Raw genomic sequence first — 16,559 nt, forward strand, 5'->3', positions numbered from 1 at the left:
TTTCAAAAAGTGTCTCCACATGTCTCCAACACTCTGACTCACTAGGAAATGAGGCCCTATGTCTAAAATTCCAAACTCTCCCTTTAATTAACTTTTCCAAAAATGTTAAATTCATATAAACCTTGAAAAAGGTTAAAATTGATTCAGTGAGAGTCAATTTTAACTCCACTTTATGCTGTGATAGTGAAGGTGTAAAGAGACTGTGGAGCACTTCCTGTATCCCCACATGACATCACAAACTGGAACAGAGTGTTTTCAGTTTGAGAGAAGAACCCAAACTAATTATGCAGGGTTTGTGTGTTAAACATGTGAGAATGAAACAAAACACAAGTCCAGGTCTGTTTGTGATGAGGAAATGACATTAGAACATAGATCAAACATGTTGTGAAACATGAGCCCTTTATTTTTTTACTCGAGTGGCCTAATAGTACTGACTGAAATGTTCCACAGTATGGCATTAAACTAAATGTATGACATTTATACAATTACAGGTATTGTTAAACTATACCTTAAAACCCACACTTTTATTATGAGCAGGATCGCCTCTCCACAGATCTGACCTCTTACTTTGCCTTATGGTGTCACCTGGCTGTCACAGAGGAGATAGATAGATAGATAGATAGATAGATAGATAGATAGATAATGCCATAGTGTGGATATTTCTTGGCAAAGCAGTAACATGTCCATGGAAACAGAAGGCAGAAATGTTACATAGTGCCACCTTTAACTAGTGGTGGATGAAGTACTAAAGTAATCTATCCAGCCATTCATCCATTGTCTTCCGCTTTATCTGGGGCCGGTCGCAGGGGCAGCAGTCTAAGCAGGGACTCTCAGACTTCCCTCTCCACAGACACACACGTCCTCCAGCTCCTCCGGGGGGACCCCGAGGTGTTCCCAGGCCAGCCCAGAGACATAGTCCCTCCAGCGTGTCCTGGGTCTTCTCCGGGACCCGGAACACCACCCGAGGAAGGCATCCAAGAGGCATATCCGGAGCAGATACCCGAGGGACCTCAGCTGCTCCTCTCAATGTGGAGGAGCAGCGGCTCTACTCCGAGCTCCTCCCGTGTGACTGAACTCCTAACCCTTGGAATCTAAAGTAAAAATATTAAAGTACCTGTTTAAAAATATACTTAAAGAGTAAAAAGTTAAAGTTTTAGCAGGGTTTTTTAGAACAATTAAAGGATGAAATGTAGTGATTTGAATTCAGAATTCATCTGATTGTGTTTAACTGATTTCTTCATTTTTCAAGCTGTTTTTGTGTTTTTGGTTTGCTCAAATTTGGGACAGAAACTCAAATTAAATGTGCTAAAAATTTCAAAGCATTCTTTACTTTTCAGTTCAGGTCTAAAATGTGGCGGAGTAGTAAGTACAGATACATGTTCTCAAATGTAAAGAAGTAAAGTAGAGTGACCGGACGTCCCTATTTACCAGGTACAGTCCCAGTTTTGAGCCCTGTGTCCTCTGTTCTGGCAGATTTATCCAAAACCACTGATTAGTCCCAGTTTTATACAAGAAACGTCCCAGGTGTCCCTTTTTTTGACCAATCTAATACCTGCCGACAGTAACGAGAGGCACAAACTGTGTTTGTTTAGGTAAAATTACAGAAAAGCTTGCCTGCAAGAATCCAGACTCATCGCTGGAGCTGTATAACAAATACACAGAAATATCCTTCTGGATTTCCAGGCAACAGAAAAGCTGCTTCAAAACGACAATTTTATTATTACCAACCACCACAAACCAGGGATGTCCCTTTTTTTAATTTTGAAAACCTGGTCACCCTAAGATGTAAAAAATATTTAAAAAATTAAATTAAGTAAAGTACAGAAAGCTAAAACTTGTACTTAAGTATTGTACTTTTATACTTGTACTGCTTAATTCTATGACCAATAAAAATAAATAAATAAAAAATTAGGACTACAACCATTTTTCAGTGAAGATGTGGATCCATTTGCCTTTTATTGTGAAGGTTCGTCCAGATGTGCGCTTTTGTTTTGAAGGGGCGGGGTCTTGGCTGGTCTGGGGGTCTTTTTTTTTTTTTTTTTTTTTTTTTTTCCTCGGGGTCTTCACAGGTTTCTCTGGCGGAGCTCAGAGCTGCTCAGGCGGACGCTGGAGCAGGCGTGTACCCCGGAACAGGAGCCTCTCTGCGGATCAGTGTGACGCCTTTTCCCCGGAGACAGAGAAGCATGGGGCCGCTGCGACTCGCGCTGCTGCTCGGTGAGTTCATTTTAAAAACAATTCATCACGTCAGTTAACTTAAAAAATAATTTAAGATGCAAAAACTACAAATACATGAGGTAAAAGTGAAAAAGACGTTTAATGTTCGCTGTGTAAGTGCGTTTCTTGTGAGTTTTCATTGTAAATCCGCTAAACCAAACAAAAGGTGAGACGTTGCGTTTAAATTATGATGGAAATTTTAGTTGTTGGAGAGTTTTATTAAAATTTTCACAAAATGGAGGTTAATAATATTGTAAAAATGTATGTAAACATTTCTTTGTAGCAAAATATAAAAATCGAAACGGCATTTTAAAAAATTGTTTGAGCTAAAGACTTAATATATTTTAGGGTTTACTTTTATGAAAATATTCCCTATATTCAGTGGTGGAACATAACGAAGTAAAAGTACTGTACTCAAGTATACATTTTACGTATTTGTACTTTACTTAAATACGTCTTAGAGTGGATACTTTTGACTTTTACTTCACTATATTTGAGAGCAGGTATCTGTACTTTCTACTCCACTACATTTTTGAACTGGAATGAAAAGTAAAAGTATTTATTATTGTTGTCACTACATTTGAAGCTTTATAAAATCTCTAAATCTGTGCAAAATCTTTTACTTTTGACTCTTTTGTAGTACATTTTTAATCAGGTGCTACTGTAATGCTTTTATCTAAGTGGATAGATTTTTTATCATGTGATACTTTGACTTTTAATTGAGTTTTTTTTCCCTCCTGTATTTGTACTTTTACTTTAGTAACCAAACTGAGTACCTCTTCTACCTCTGCTTGTATCACTAAGAATCCAAGTGAAGAATAGCCCGTGGACACAATAGTGGAGTTCTCCGGTCAGTGTAGATGGAAAGCAGACTTGCACAGCTCTTATCTCTTTAAAGTGTGTGAAAAATTCCCATTGAACAAAACAGCTACTTCCATGCTTTGGGAAAGAGGAGCTATTGTGAAAATATTTGTGGAGTGAATATTTTTGCTGATTTGAGTGAGAATATTGGACCAATTCAAAACAACATATTTTTCCAAGTTTAAAAGTCTTATATTACACCAAATGTACTCCTCTGAGCTTTAAGACGTGTTAAAATGTTGTTTCCTCCTCAAAAACAAACCTGGAGTCACAAATTTGATTATATGTCTACATCTCCAGAGCTCAAAATGCTCTGTTCCACCTTGTGATGTCATGAAGCGGTAGTTTTCAAAGTCCAAACAACTTCTTTTACCTTTTCGTTCAGTAGAGATTGGCAGTTCCAGGTTCCATTTTCATTCCTGAAATCAGTGAAGCGATTCTGGTGAAGGTGTATGGAGTTTAAAAACACAGTGGAGCACTTTCAAACAAAAATGTGGCTGTTTTCTGCAGGTTCTAGTCAGTGAGAACAGGTAGAGGGTGCTCTTGGAAAAAGAATCAAAACTTTAGATAGAAGGAAATCCAGGCTTTGTCCATTTAAAATCCAATAACGGCCTTTTAACAATACTTGTGTGACTTTTACTTTTTTGGATTTCGTTGTGTCCAAACTTCCTGTAATACCTCATGACATCACAAGGTGGAACAGAGTGTTTTCAGTTTGAGAGAAGAACTCAGTGTAAATGTGCAGGGTTTGTGTGTTGAACATGTGTGAATGAAACGAAACACACAGCTCCAGGTCTGTTTGTGACGAGGAAACTACATTATAAAAATAGCGTAACATGGGACCTTTACTTAAAAACTTGTTTATCATAATATATTGTAGAGTTGCAAGATGAGTCACAATCGAATTAAAACTGGAATTTGAATGGACGCAATCAGGATATCGCAAAGGCAGCAGTTTTTGAAGTGGTAGTAGCATAGAAAACTGCTGATCCTGTAGTTTAGATCAGTACAAACATGCTCTGAAATGTGATTCTTGTATTAGTTCTTTCACACTTTAGTCTTTTAGTCAAATCTAAACATGTTGATTAGGGCTGGGTATCATTAAGACGTTGCCAATACGATACATATATCGATACGTAGGCCACGGTACGATACATACTTCGAGACTAGGGATGTAACAATATCCAAAGCTCTCTACAATATTATCACGATATACATCTCACGGTACGATATTTATTGTGATATTTTGGAGAGGCTGATATAATTGTAGACACTTTTTTGCTCTTAAAATACCCTGACAAGATTTTGGTGTGAATTATTACTGCCATAATCCCAAGAATTCAAAATAAAAACATATCACTTTATGTTGAATCATGGGATCTGTAGTTCCCAATGTGTATTAGCTATTGCAGCTGGAAAACAATGCATTTAAGCAAAGGAACTTGTGATCTGATATATTGTGACGTCCCACGGTATTACTGTGAAACTTTTGATGATGCGATATCGCGATACTTCGGTTATTGTTACATTCGATTCATTTCGATATGATATATATAATGGCAAATCATGGCTGTTACTGATACTAAAAGTCTTTGTTAAACCACTTCTTGTGCAAAGTTCATATGAAACACAAACATTTTAATCATCAAAACAGTGAAAATGTCACACAAATGAGTTTCCTTCCTCTGAAACCAACAACAAAACTGTAGCACTGTAACAAAATAATTTAGTAAAATATACCAAAAAATACTCTTAGCGATGTATCGATACAGCAGCCTATGATATCGATACTGTATCATCACATTAAACAATACCATATACCAATATTTTTATATTTTTGCACACCCCCTAGTGCTGATAATGTGAATCACAGACTGTGTATAGACGTAGGAGTGTGTATTGTCATGAGTCTGGCGATACGATACATATCACGCTATGCATGTCACGATACGATACAGTATATCCCGATATATATCACAGTACTAAAACAAAGGACAATATATTGCAATTGATCAATAATTACTTCTGATAATATAGTCATGTACAACTTCACAAGCACAAAATTGTATTGCATGAATTTGTTTATAAATCATGAGAACAGTAAATGTAACTCGTTTTTTTTCTTACACCCCTATAAAGAAGTGTGATGTCGCCCACAATGTTCTGGTCCAGTCAAATGAACCTCATTGAGGCTTGCAGTAATAAGAGCGAATTTGGAGGAAAATTTCATAGCATAGGCACCTGATTTGTCTGTTATTAATGTTCATATTTTGATTTACGAACAAAATAGCAAAATAAAAACAAAAGGATCACATAGAGACGGTTAATACGAACATTTTAAGACCAAAATGAGGAGCCTGACAGCAGCAGTTACACAGAGAGGGGCGTCATTTTTCAATGCAAAGTGAAATGGAGCCTGAAGCGCGTCCATGCTCACTTCCTGTTTGGAATGTGGTGGCTAGCAGGTTAGTCAAATAGTCTATGACCTGGGCATTGTACAGCTCTGGGGTCACATGTGGTTCTTTGTTTGCCTCTGCCTTAAATTACAAAATAAACATATTTTTTTAATTTTACCTCATGCATGGACTAAAGCTGTATTGCTTTTATTTTACGTTTCTTTTTTTTCCACAATATTTTCTGTTTCTCATGTGTCCCTATGGAAAAAATAATTGCCCACCCTGGTCTATGATGTGAACATCGGAACAGAATCCTATTATTAAAACATACATTGGAATTTTGTCCTAAAACAGTCACAGTTGGATGGTTTTCTTGAATGGATTCAGCCCATCTATAGTCGTACTAGTATTGAATTTCAAAGTAGGCCTCTATGTGTTGTCTAAACTTTTGTAGTACCTTTTGATTTGAATGGAGCCGGTCGAATCAAAGCTGAGAAGTGAAATGTGATCTGGAGTCGGCTCTCGGAACATAAACACACAGGGTTTAATTAAATCGGCCAGTCTCTGCGGGATCTCAACACCTCGGCATTAAACCTCTATGTGTGCGACCATGGGGGGTCTCAACGTGGGGTCCACAAGTGTGACGTCATCCTGAAATCTGCTCTTTGGTCTTTCTCTTAGCCTGGCAGCTCTTTCTACTCATGTACTGTTTTCCCTGTCCCTCCTCTGTGCCATATATTCACTGTCTGTACATGTGCAAGTCTTCTCCATCTGAATAATGATTTATGTGTGTGCACGTAAATATTGTGTAACATGTGTAATGATGTTTTGCTGTGTGGTTTGGATGCAGACCATAGAACACATCAAACGCTCATCTGTAGCATGTGTCTCTCAAACGTCTCCTTTCAAATGTCCTTGTCACATTTCGAACAGTGATTCTCAAACGTCTCACATCAAGTTGTACCACCAACCAAACAGGTCTATATAATTTCTTTAGCCAGGCTGGCGACACCTAGTGCCTCCGCTCGGTTTAATTTCTCTCCAGCAACTAGGTCAGGAAAATACACTAGACAGTTCGTTTAAAAACCCAGAAGTGCGAGTTCAGGCACCAGTCAATCAGCGAAGAGTCATATATTCTGTGTTGTCAACGATTCCAAAGATCGAGGATTTGAAGCTGGAACAAAGAGAATGTTTGGTGAATTTTATCAAGGGGAAAGACGTTATTGTCCTTCTTCCTACGGGATTTGGGAAAGGTTTAATATACCAGTTAGCCCCGTTAGCAGCGCATTACATACATCACGACCAAATAGCAGCGATTGGTTAAATGAAAAAAACCTACCCATTTACCGTTGAGCGAACGAATTCTAACGTTGCAAGGTCAGATGGTTCCTACGAAGTGAATCCGGCTGATGAATCAGGCTATATCAGCCTTTGCCTTAGATTCACAAATTTTAGTGCATCACTTGTTGATTCTGCTGAAATCCATGCTGTTTTTTATGTGTTTTTTTTATTTTTTTTTATTGCGTGATAAAAGAGGATATTTTTTTGTTTGCACAGGGCTTTATATCACTTAAGTAACTGCAGCCTTAATTGCTTTAGGGATGCACTGATTAGGGATGGGCATGATTAGTCGATTAATCGATAATTGATCATTAAGAATTTCATCGATTACATTCATTTTAATCGACAAACCGAATGTGCGTAGCGTAGCGTGCCCAAACATGAGTCCGTACATGTCGCTCTCTGCATCAGAAGGAGCGAGACACAAACAGTCGGTCAGTCTGCAACGTACTGAAGTGCAAATGCGAACGATGTGCAATGATGACTTGTACAAGAAATTCCACGCTTTCCGATTCGGGACAAGTGTGAGTCCATGTGCACAGTGTATAAAGCAGCACATATGTTTCGGTGTCCAGTGGGAAAAAGTTTTGCCAGGTGAGAGTCGCGCAATGTCTCCCTCCCCCCGTACGGTGTCCTGGTTTTGACAAATGCAAATCTGGTCACACTAACCTGTATTCCACTGAGTCATGTCTTTTAATCCGACAGAAGTTGACCGCATCTGTGCACAAGAGCTGTATTTTTATCTTTGCTTAGTTTATGCAAATTAGCGATGCGGTTTTAAGTTTCGTTTCTGTGAGAGTTGCGCAAAACTGAATTAAACACATTATAATCTAAAACGGATTGATGTGGCTCTAGAGTCGTTACGGTTTATATGTCGTAAAGTTGAATTTATTTATGCAGATTAGTTGTGTAGATAGTAATAATAATGATGATCATTTTAATATAAAAACGTTAATGATTAATCGATAATCGATCGTTAATTCTTCCGACGATCGATTAAGAAAATTTCGTCGAATGCCCATCCCTAGCACTGATCCAGCATTTTCACTCCCGATACTCATATCAATACTTTGACTTTAAGTATCTGTGAATAGGAACAGAGAATGGCTCATTTCCTTAAAACACAGTTAACTTATTCCACAAGAAATCAATTTGTGTTATGTAAATGTCATTTATTCTTTAAATCAGGACAGAACGGCTTTATGTGAAGAAAAGTTCTGGACCAGGGGTCTCCAACCAGTAGCTCTCAACCCCCTTCCAAGTAGCTCACCAAGGGATTTCTGAATTATACATATTGCACTAAAGAACTAAGATCTGATGAATTAAGTGCTCATCATTATTATTTGTAAATGCACACTTTTAATGTGTAACTTTGTGCACTAATAAATGGATAATGGTTTGTGTTTCATAAACATTTAACTGTCCCCATCTCAGGCTCGCTGTGGCTCTTGTATTCACTCAATTTCTACCAACCTCAAAAATCTGCAGCTCTTTGGCATTTTTTTTTGTAAAAGTAGCTCACTGGAGGAAAAAGTTTGGAGACCCCTGCTCCAAACCAAAATCTGCCTGTAACTCATCTTATATCCAGTTAAAGGCCTAACCAGGATATCTGCTGAACTGATATCTTGGTACCAATTCATGATCCAGCAAATTTCTCAGTATAACCACCAGTATTTAATACCAGTATCAGTATCGGTGAATGATTTTGCATAGTATTACAACCTTTCAAATGCCTTTTCGGTTTATTGGCGACTACTTAATTTTAGTTGATTAACCTGGAATCCTAACAACATGCTTACATCTTTTAAAACCCATTTTGAAAGTCTCACCCGTCCAAATACCTCCTCTACTTCACCCTGGATGACCTCTGTGTGACCCCTCTTTGACCCCTGTGTGACCCTGCCTCTCTCTCAGCCCTGCAGGTGTGTGTGCGGGCGCAGTTGGACTCAGAACAATCCCAAATTGAGATCCTGGGCCCGGAGCTGAGTGACGTGTGCACAGAGGGGAGCTGTTACCCGGCAACAGGGGACCTCCTGATCGGCCGCGCCCACCAGCTCTCCTCCACCTCCACCTGTGGACTGCACCGACCCGAGCCCTTCTGCATCGTCAGCCATCTGCAGGTGAGACGCAAGGAATCATGGGAGAATGAAACTGGAATTTGGCTGTCTTGAAGTGGCTAAACTATTCACTGACTTTCATGAGCTTTTAACTGTATTATTCTCTTTAATCGTTGGTTTTCTCAGAACTGTATTTCAATTGATTCGTGCATGTTTGAGTAATCCTGTATTGTCCTGCGTTTGAGGCTTGAGTGGTAAGAAAATTACAGTTTTCACTTAACCCCGTTCAGGGTTCCCGCGGTCTTTAAAAAGTCTTAAAAACACAGAATTTATGAATTTGGAAATAATATGTTTGAAAAAAGTCTTGATTTTTAATATCTGGGTCTTAACATTTGTGCAAGTTGTAACTTCTCCGTATCACATTTCTCCTCAAAAGTTTAATTTGTCAACCATCATTATTTGGTTAAATAATGTAGCCTAAATAAAAAGTGGCCAAACCAATAATTCAGAACGCAACACAGCTCCGGGTCTAAATCCTCCGAACACATCACTGAAGATCACGCGCTACAGCAGCAAAAGCAAAAAGCTAAACGCCGTTGTGTTGTTTTTACATTACTGAGCGACACATTTCATGCTGGAGTTATGGGGAAAAGTCTCTCTACTCCCCCATAAATAAACACAAATTCAAGAATTTTCTTTTTCTTTGTCAGTAGGTTTATGAAATAGGCTGTGAAATGGGTGTTAAGTTTTTATATAAATGATCTTAAAAAGGTTCTAAAAAGACTTGAATTTAACTTGAAGAAACCTGTAGGAAACCTGTTAATTATGACTATTTGATAAACATTGGGTTAAACAACTGATGAATAAATGCAAGATAGGAATATTTATTGCCATGCTGTGGAACATTCCAGACAAGCAATATCATCACCATAGAAACGGGCAGCAGGTGGACCCCTGCCAGAAAAGTTCCATAGTTCACCTTTTATTTAGGGCAACATTTGATTTGAATTTCTTTTTTTCATTAAAATACAAATTAGTGTGTATTATTTAATGTGTTTCAGAGTGCTGAAAATATTTAACCATTCAGTATATGTATTTTTTAATTGTAAAAAGTCCTTAAAGGGTTCTTGTTAGGCTATTGTTTGGATCCATGTTCTAATGTAGTTTCCTCGTCACAAACAGATCTGGAGTTGTGTTTTGTTTCATTCACGTGTTTAACACACAAACTCTGCACATTAATGCTGAGCTCTTCTTTCAAACAGAAAACACCCTGTTCCACCTTGTGATGTCATGTGGTAATACAGGAAGTCCTCCACTGTGTTTCTAAACACTATACTTCTTTACTAGATTCATTGGGATAATTTCAGCCCTGGAATCTCTCCTGAACTAAAGGTGCTATTAACTTGAAAACTACCACTTCATGACATGGCAAGGTGGAACATTTTGAGCTTTGTAGAGCTAGACAGACTAATAGTAAAGAGTTACTCAAACACGTGTGAATAAAACAGCCTCAGGTGTGTTTTTGAGGAGGTAACAGCATTATAACATCAGACAAGCTCACAACTCTGGACTTTAAATGTCAGCTCTAAACAGGAAGTTGAACCTCATGAATAGGATATTATAGGACACACATGATTTCAGGCACATTTACAGGTATACCAGATTTCTTTTGCAGTCCTTCCAGACAAACTAATTACTGAGGCTGATCTAACATCTGCTCCACAGCTGTTCCACATCATTTTCATTTGTTTACAGTTGTTTTTGGATGTTTACTGTGAAAATGGCTGAATCACGGCATCCACCGGAGCCCAGCTGTTTTCTTTTATTCAGCCGAGACACATCACACAGACGCACCAATAAACAAGGCTCTCTGCCGCTCCTCGGGCCTGTGAGCACGGAGCCATGTGATTGGCCGAGGGGTGTGTTTGAAGTGAGGAGAGAGGAGGAGGAGGAGGAGGGGGGGGTGTAGATGGAGTCTGGGACATTTCCTGTGAAGCCTCTACCCCCTAAAAGGAAACAAACACAGGGTTTAAGGCTCAGATGTTTGTCCTTATGTAGATGTGAGCAGCTGGATCACACGGAGGCAAAACACTAAAGAAATATGTAAAGTTCTGTTTGCATTTCATGTGATTATAGCCTTCCTATAGTTTAAAACTGAACTGGAGGCTTGGTAATAACTTTTTGTTTATTGGATTATTGTCATTGTACAAAATCCAATGAAACTTTGATTGAGCGAAACTGCAGCAGCAAAAAATGAATAAACATAAACACGTTCTCACATCTTTATCAATAAAAACACATTAAATAAATAAATAGATCTTTGCACTGAATCCCATCAGGCCTTTTATCTGTGTCTGTGTTCCTGGAGCACATCCATTGCTGTGCGTGTGAGGGAGTCTGAAGTCTTTCCGAGGGGAGAGTCCAGAAGAGGCTGTTCCCAGAGTGTGTGGAGTCCTGCAGGATGCTGGAGGCCCGTGTGAGGAAGAGATGTTTGAGGCACATGTGAGAAGTTTAGGTTTTAGGCCCTTGTGCAGAGGCGTGAGGAGTAGATGTTTGAAGCCCTTGTGAGAAGCGGATGTTTGAGGCCCGTGTGCAGAGACTTGAGGAGTAGATGTTTGAGGCCCTTGTGCAGAGACTTGAGGAGTAGATGTTTGAGGCCCTTGTGCAGAGACAGAGACTTGAGGAGATTGAGGCCCTTGTGCAGAGACTTGAGGAGTAGAGTTTGAGGCTTGTGAGAGACCCTTGGCCCAGCATCCTCTCAGCTCTCCTCACCACTCGCTGCAGGTTCTTCTTTTCAGCAGCTGTGATTGTAAGGTTTCCACTTTTTCCAATACAGTTCTCCTTATCTGAGGAGTGTCTTAAAGAAAATGTTATTCGTTCCATAACCTGAATTTCATTGATTATGTCAATCCATTCTGAAAGAGTAGGCGGTTTGTCCTGTAGCCATTTTCCTGTGATTCTTGTAGTATCTGAAGAAGTTATCTGTTTTTTTTTTTCAGCCCAGTTGCTAGGTTTCCCAAATAAAATACAAATACAAATTTTCTTCCAGTTGCACTCGTGTAATAAGCTTGATGTTTTGTCATGAGTGAGTTTTGTGACGGTGTTGGAGTTGTGATGTGTTACAATCATGTTTGAAGAGGGAGTAGAGAGCCCCTGAGGCACACTTGTTCTCACAGTGATGGTGGAGGAAGAGTACTTCGAGTCACAAAGTCCTGTATCTAGTGATGTGGGAGGGTGAAAGGCCAAGAGTGAGCAGTTTTGTTGGGCTGATGGAGTTTCGTGCAGAACTGTATTCTACAAAGAGCATCCTGATGTTTGAGTATGCAGTTTGCAATAAAGATGTATGGAGTTTAAAAACACAGTGGAGCACTTCCTGTATTAGCCCATGACTTCATAAGTTGAAGTGTTTTCTGTTTGAGAGAAGAACTCAGACTAAACATGTAAGATTTGTGTGTTAAACATGTGTGAATGAAACAAAACAAAACTTCAGGTCTGTTTGTGATGGGGCCCTTTAAAGGTGCACCATGTAACTTTTCTGGTGGAGGTTCTACCATACGATTTGAACTCTAACTTCGTCTTATCACCAGCCTGTCTCCATGGAGATAGATATGCTTAATGTCATACTTTGGGACATTTGTCTCCATGTAGCCACGCACTACTTTTAAGGCTATGTTTATGATGACGGTCTGAACAGAAGACTCTAAAGTGGCATCGCATCTTCACTTTTTATTCCGTGTTTAGACAAGTGTTTTCGGGAGGAAATCTGCCTGCATATGGTGACGCAAAAGTGTGTGGAATTCGATTGGGTATACATGCCAGGCGGTGACACATGTGGTGATGTATGTGACTTAAACATGTACGCAACGTGAGCAAATCTGACCAGAGTTTTGCATCTTGGGCAGTGTAGACGGAAACTGCTGAGCGTATTCAGCTTTTCCGCTCTGGAGGGTGGTTTCAGATTTCTGTGTTTTTTTTAAGCCCCAAAAATGCCATCACCATCTAAACAAAAGTCACTTCTGATAAAATATTTTGTTGTTTTTACCCGCAAGCATTCTCGTGTAAACCTTACACCTTAAACCTTAATAGGCTCTATTCACACTTGCGTCACAAACCAGGAAGACGTTTGGAAAGAAGCAATGACATCTTCTGGTGTAGTTTCTGACACTGAACTCACCAACTGATTGTGATCAAACCCACTGAAGTAAATGTGATCAGACACACCATTCCACACCCACGCTGACCATTGGTGCTTTCCAGGTTTTAGAATGTGATGATGTCATACTCCCAGATGAGGGGCAACAGCCAGTTTCACCTACGTTGGCCCCATCAAACACAAACCTAAACAAAAACTATGTCAATCGTTTGTACTGTTTTGTGCTGCAGAAAGTTTGTTTGTGCTGCTTTAGTTTTTGAGATATTAATGATTCTTTTATAGGTCAAATTGGGGTCAGTCAGCCCCCGGGAAGCTTCATAATGCTCTAAAACGGCACAAAATGAAGTCAGTCGTTTGTGCTTTGTTTGTGCTGTAAAAAGTTTTCTTTGTGCGATTATGGCCTCAAAATGGAAGAAAATTATATGAAAAGTTTGCATTGTTTGTGCTGTTTTGTGCTGTGACAATTTTAATTTGAGTATATTTCTAAAATTATTAATTATTATTTTTGCGGAAATTATATGACGTAATTTCCGCTTACTAACCTTGTACTTTGCCATGAAATCACAAACATTTAACCTGATCATTTCAAATTTATCTGCCAGTAACTGCAATTGTCAGCCAGAGCACGATCAAAGCTCTGCAGGACTGTCTCAGGGATGTACAGACCTGGCTGAGCACAAACTTCCTGAATCTAAGTCATTAAAAAAAAAAAATGAGATTGTGGTGTTTGGGCAACTAACCCACTGCTTGGGCAGGACACTGTGATTGTTCCTCTGTCCTCCTGTTGTCTCCCTGCAGTGAGGAGTCTTGGGGTGATTGTGGACTCCATGTTCAAACTGGACAAGCACATTAGCTATGTGATTAAGTCCAGCTTCTTTCAGTTGAGGCTCCTCACTAAAGTAAAGCCCTACTTCCTACGGGCAGAGTTCGAAAGAGCGATCCATGCTCTTGTAACATCATGCCTGGACTATTGTAATTCTTTGTATGTAGGGTTAGACCAGGGCTCCTGCAGCGCTTACAACACGTCCAGAATGCTGCAGCTCGTCTGCTGACAAATACTAAGAAACGTGAACACATCACACCTGTTCTGTGTGACCTGCACTGGCTCCTGTCTCATATCGGGTGCAATTTATAATGTTATTAATTGTTTTCAAATGTTTGCACTCTATGGGTCCAGTCTATTTGAGGGAGTTACTGCAGCCCTGTCCTCCGCCCAGAGCCCTGAGATCAGCCGACCAGCTCCTGTTGGTCGTGCCCTAAACCAGGCTCAAGGCGAGAGGTGACAGAGGCTTTTCTGACTGTCGAACAACCTTCCTCTTCTTGTCAGATCCTCTCAGTCTATAACATAGTTTAAGACGAGACTGAAAACTCACCTCTTCTCCCTGGCATTTAGTACGAGCTAGTCAGGTTATCTTGGTGTTTTTATTGTAGTTTTCACTTGTTATTTGTATACATGCATATATAACTCTTTCTTCTATTTTGTTGAGATGTATGTGAAGCACTTTTTTAGCTGAAGTTGTTTTAAATGTGCTATAGAAATTAACTTGAATTGAATTGAATTTGCATCAGTGACTAGATGTATTTTTATTTGTATATATATTTATTTGCTGCCCCATCTTTATTAAATCTTATTGGTCTATAGAATGTTGTGATATCATCTGAAACCCACTAATTGGTCATCCTTTTTGCCCTGAGTGAGTGACAGGTGCATTTAACCAATCACAGTAAAGTTTGAACTTGCAGAAATTCTAAATCATGATCTCTGCTTCACCTCAGCATACCAGACATGATTTGATTTAGTTAATACGCTCTCTAAAATTCGCTTTGTATACATTTTGTGGTTATAAAATATTTGAATGAAGTGTTGTAATAGAGTGAAAATCCGCAGCTACATTAAACACACGTTGAATGTTTAGAATAATGAGGGAGCTGTAATTAATGATGTACTTTACTGAGAGATGTTATTGCTGCCAGCTGGGTTCAGTCACACAAGTTTCAAGTCTATGGTTTACTTGTAAATCTCTCCACAGTGAAGTTCTTGGAAACCTCATTTGGTTCGTCTACACCACTTCTGACCCTCTCCTCTGCATCCTCGTTCCTCCCTCCTCTAAAACATGCGTAAATCTGTTTTAATTACAGCGAGTGTTTGTAATAAAACTCAATGTCAAAGCAAATGGAGGTGCGTTCAAGGACACATTCAAAAGTCCGGATCTCCAAAGACTTGCATGAGGAAGTAACGTCAAACTGAATCAAAGCAGATGAATTGCTCTGAAATTTTACTACATTTCTACATCATGATTAGAGGATTAACCAGAATGTCCCTGAAATTATATGGTGGGAATAAAGCTAACCAAGCATTAAAAAACAAAAAACAATAGATTTTTTTTAAACTTTTTTTACCAGGTGGTTCCAAAAATTATAATTTTTTTATATAATGTGGATAACACCGAGCTCCTCTCTGCAGATATAAGGAAGTGTCCACCAGCATCTGACCAGAACTGAAGAAGCAGCTTGGATGAGCAGCGAAACGTCTTCAACCAAACTCTTTTGTCCACTTGACAAACTGAATTTTCTCCTCCCCATATTTTTTTGTTTAACTTTTTTGCCATTGGTGACTCAGCACTCAATAGGCTACTGATTCCAATATCGCATCATATTAAAAAAAAAAAAACACAATGTGACTTTTTTGGTATTGATACCTGCTCAAATGAGTGTCTAGTTTCGATAGTAGTTATCTGATTTTCGATACAACCCCAATATTTAGACAAATGTTATTAACACCCTAAAAGGAAAATGAGTTGGACACACATATATCGCAATATAATAACAAAGAACTAACTTGAATATTTCTAGTATTTGCTAAGTTAAAAAGGGAACACTTGTTTCAATTAGGCCAGGGGTCTCCAACCTTTTTTTTTTTTTTCTCTGGTGAGCTACCTGTACAACATGAAAATGCCAGAGAGCTACTAGTCGTAAGAAATTGAGTACCGTATTTTTTGGGCTATTAGACACGCTCTTAAGCCTCCAACCCCATCAAAAAACGGCCGCGCGCCCTGCAAGCCAGAGCGCCCTATACACAAATCCACTTGGGTGTCCCATCGTGACTTCAGTAAACTACAAAGCCGCACCACCAGCAGCGCACGCAAATGCCACACTCACCACTCCACGCCGACGAGGAACGGAACACAGAAACGAACCGAAAAAGCGAGTGCAATGTGCCACTTCTAGACACAACTGAACAACTGAGTCACTGCGAACACGCCGACAATCCAGCGGTCCCAGACAGCACCCTCCCTACACGCCACAACTGAACAAAGCCCAGAGTCACCGTGAACGTCCCACTGACCCATCCAACTGTTGTGTTTCCTTTAAAGTCCGGTGTGGTTTATTTGTGAAGAAAAGTTTGAAAACAGACCATTTAATGACAGTGCATCTTATAATCCAGAGCGCCTAATAGCCCAGAAAATATGGTAAATATAAGAGCCATGGCCCCTCAGATGAGGTACAGTTAGAGGCCTATAAACCATTATCCATTTA

General features: G+C 39.4%; 1 protein-coding gene across 1 annotated transcript in view; it reads left to right on the forward strand.

Annotated features, from left to right (window-relative positions):
- Positions 1-2,112: 2,112 nt before the first annotated feature.
- lamb1a (laminin, beta 1a) overlaps positions 2,113-16,559 on the forward strand; it is a 69,862-nt gene continuing 55,415 nt past the window's right edge. The window contains 2 exon segments of the mRNA XM_055155827.1: positions 2,113-2,214; positions 8,727-8,932. Of these exon segments, the coding sequence (XP_055011802.1) occupies positions 2,184-2,214; positions 8,727-8,932 (237 nt within the window). The 5' untranslated portion in view covers positions 2,113-2,183.

Source organism: Boleophthalmus pectinirostris, unplaced genomic scaffold, assembly GCF_026225935.1.
Source record: "Boleophthalmus pectinirostris isolate CB_2022bp ecotype Guang Dong unplaced genomic scaffold, ASM2622593v1 HiC_scaffold_2, whole genome shotgun sequence".
Taxonomy (NCBI): domain Eukaryota; kingdom Metazoa; phylum Chordata; class Actinopteri; order Gobiiformes; family Gobiidae; genus Boleophthalmus; species Boleophthalmus pectinirostris.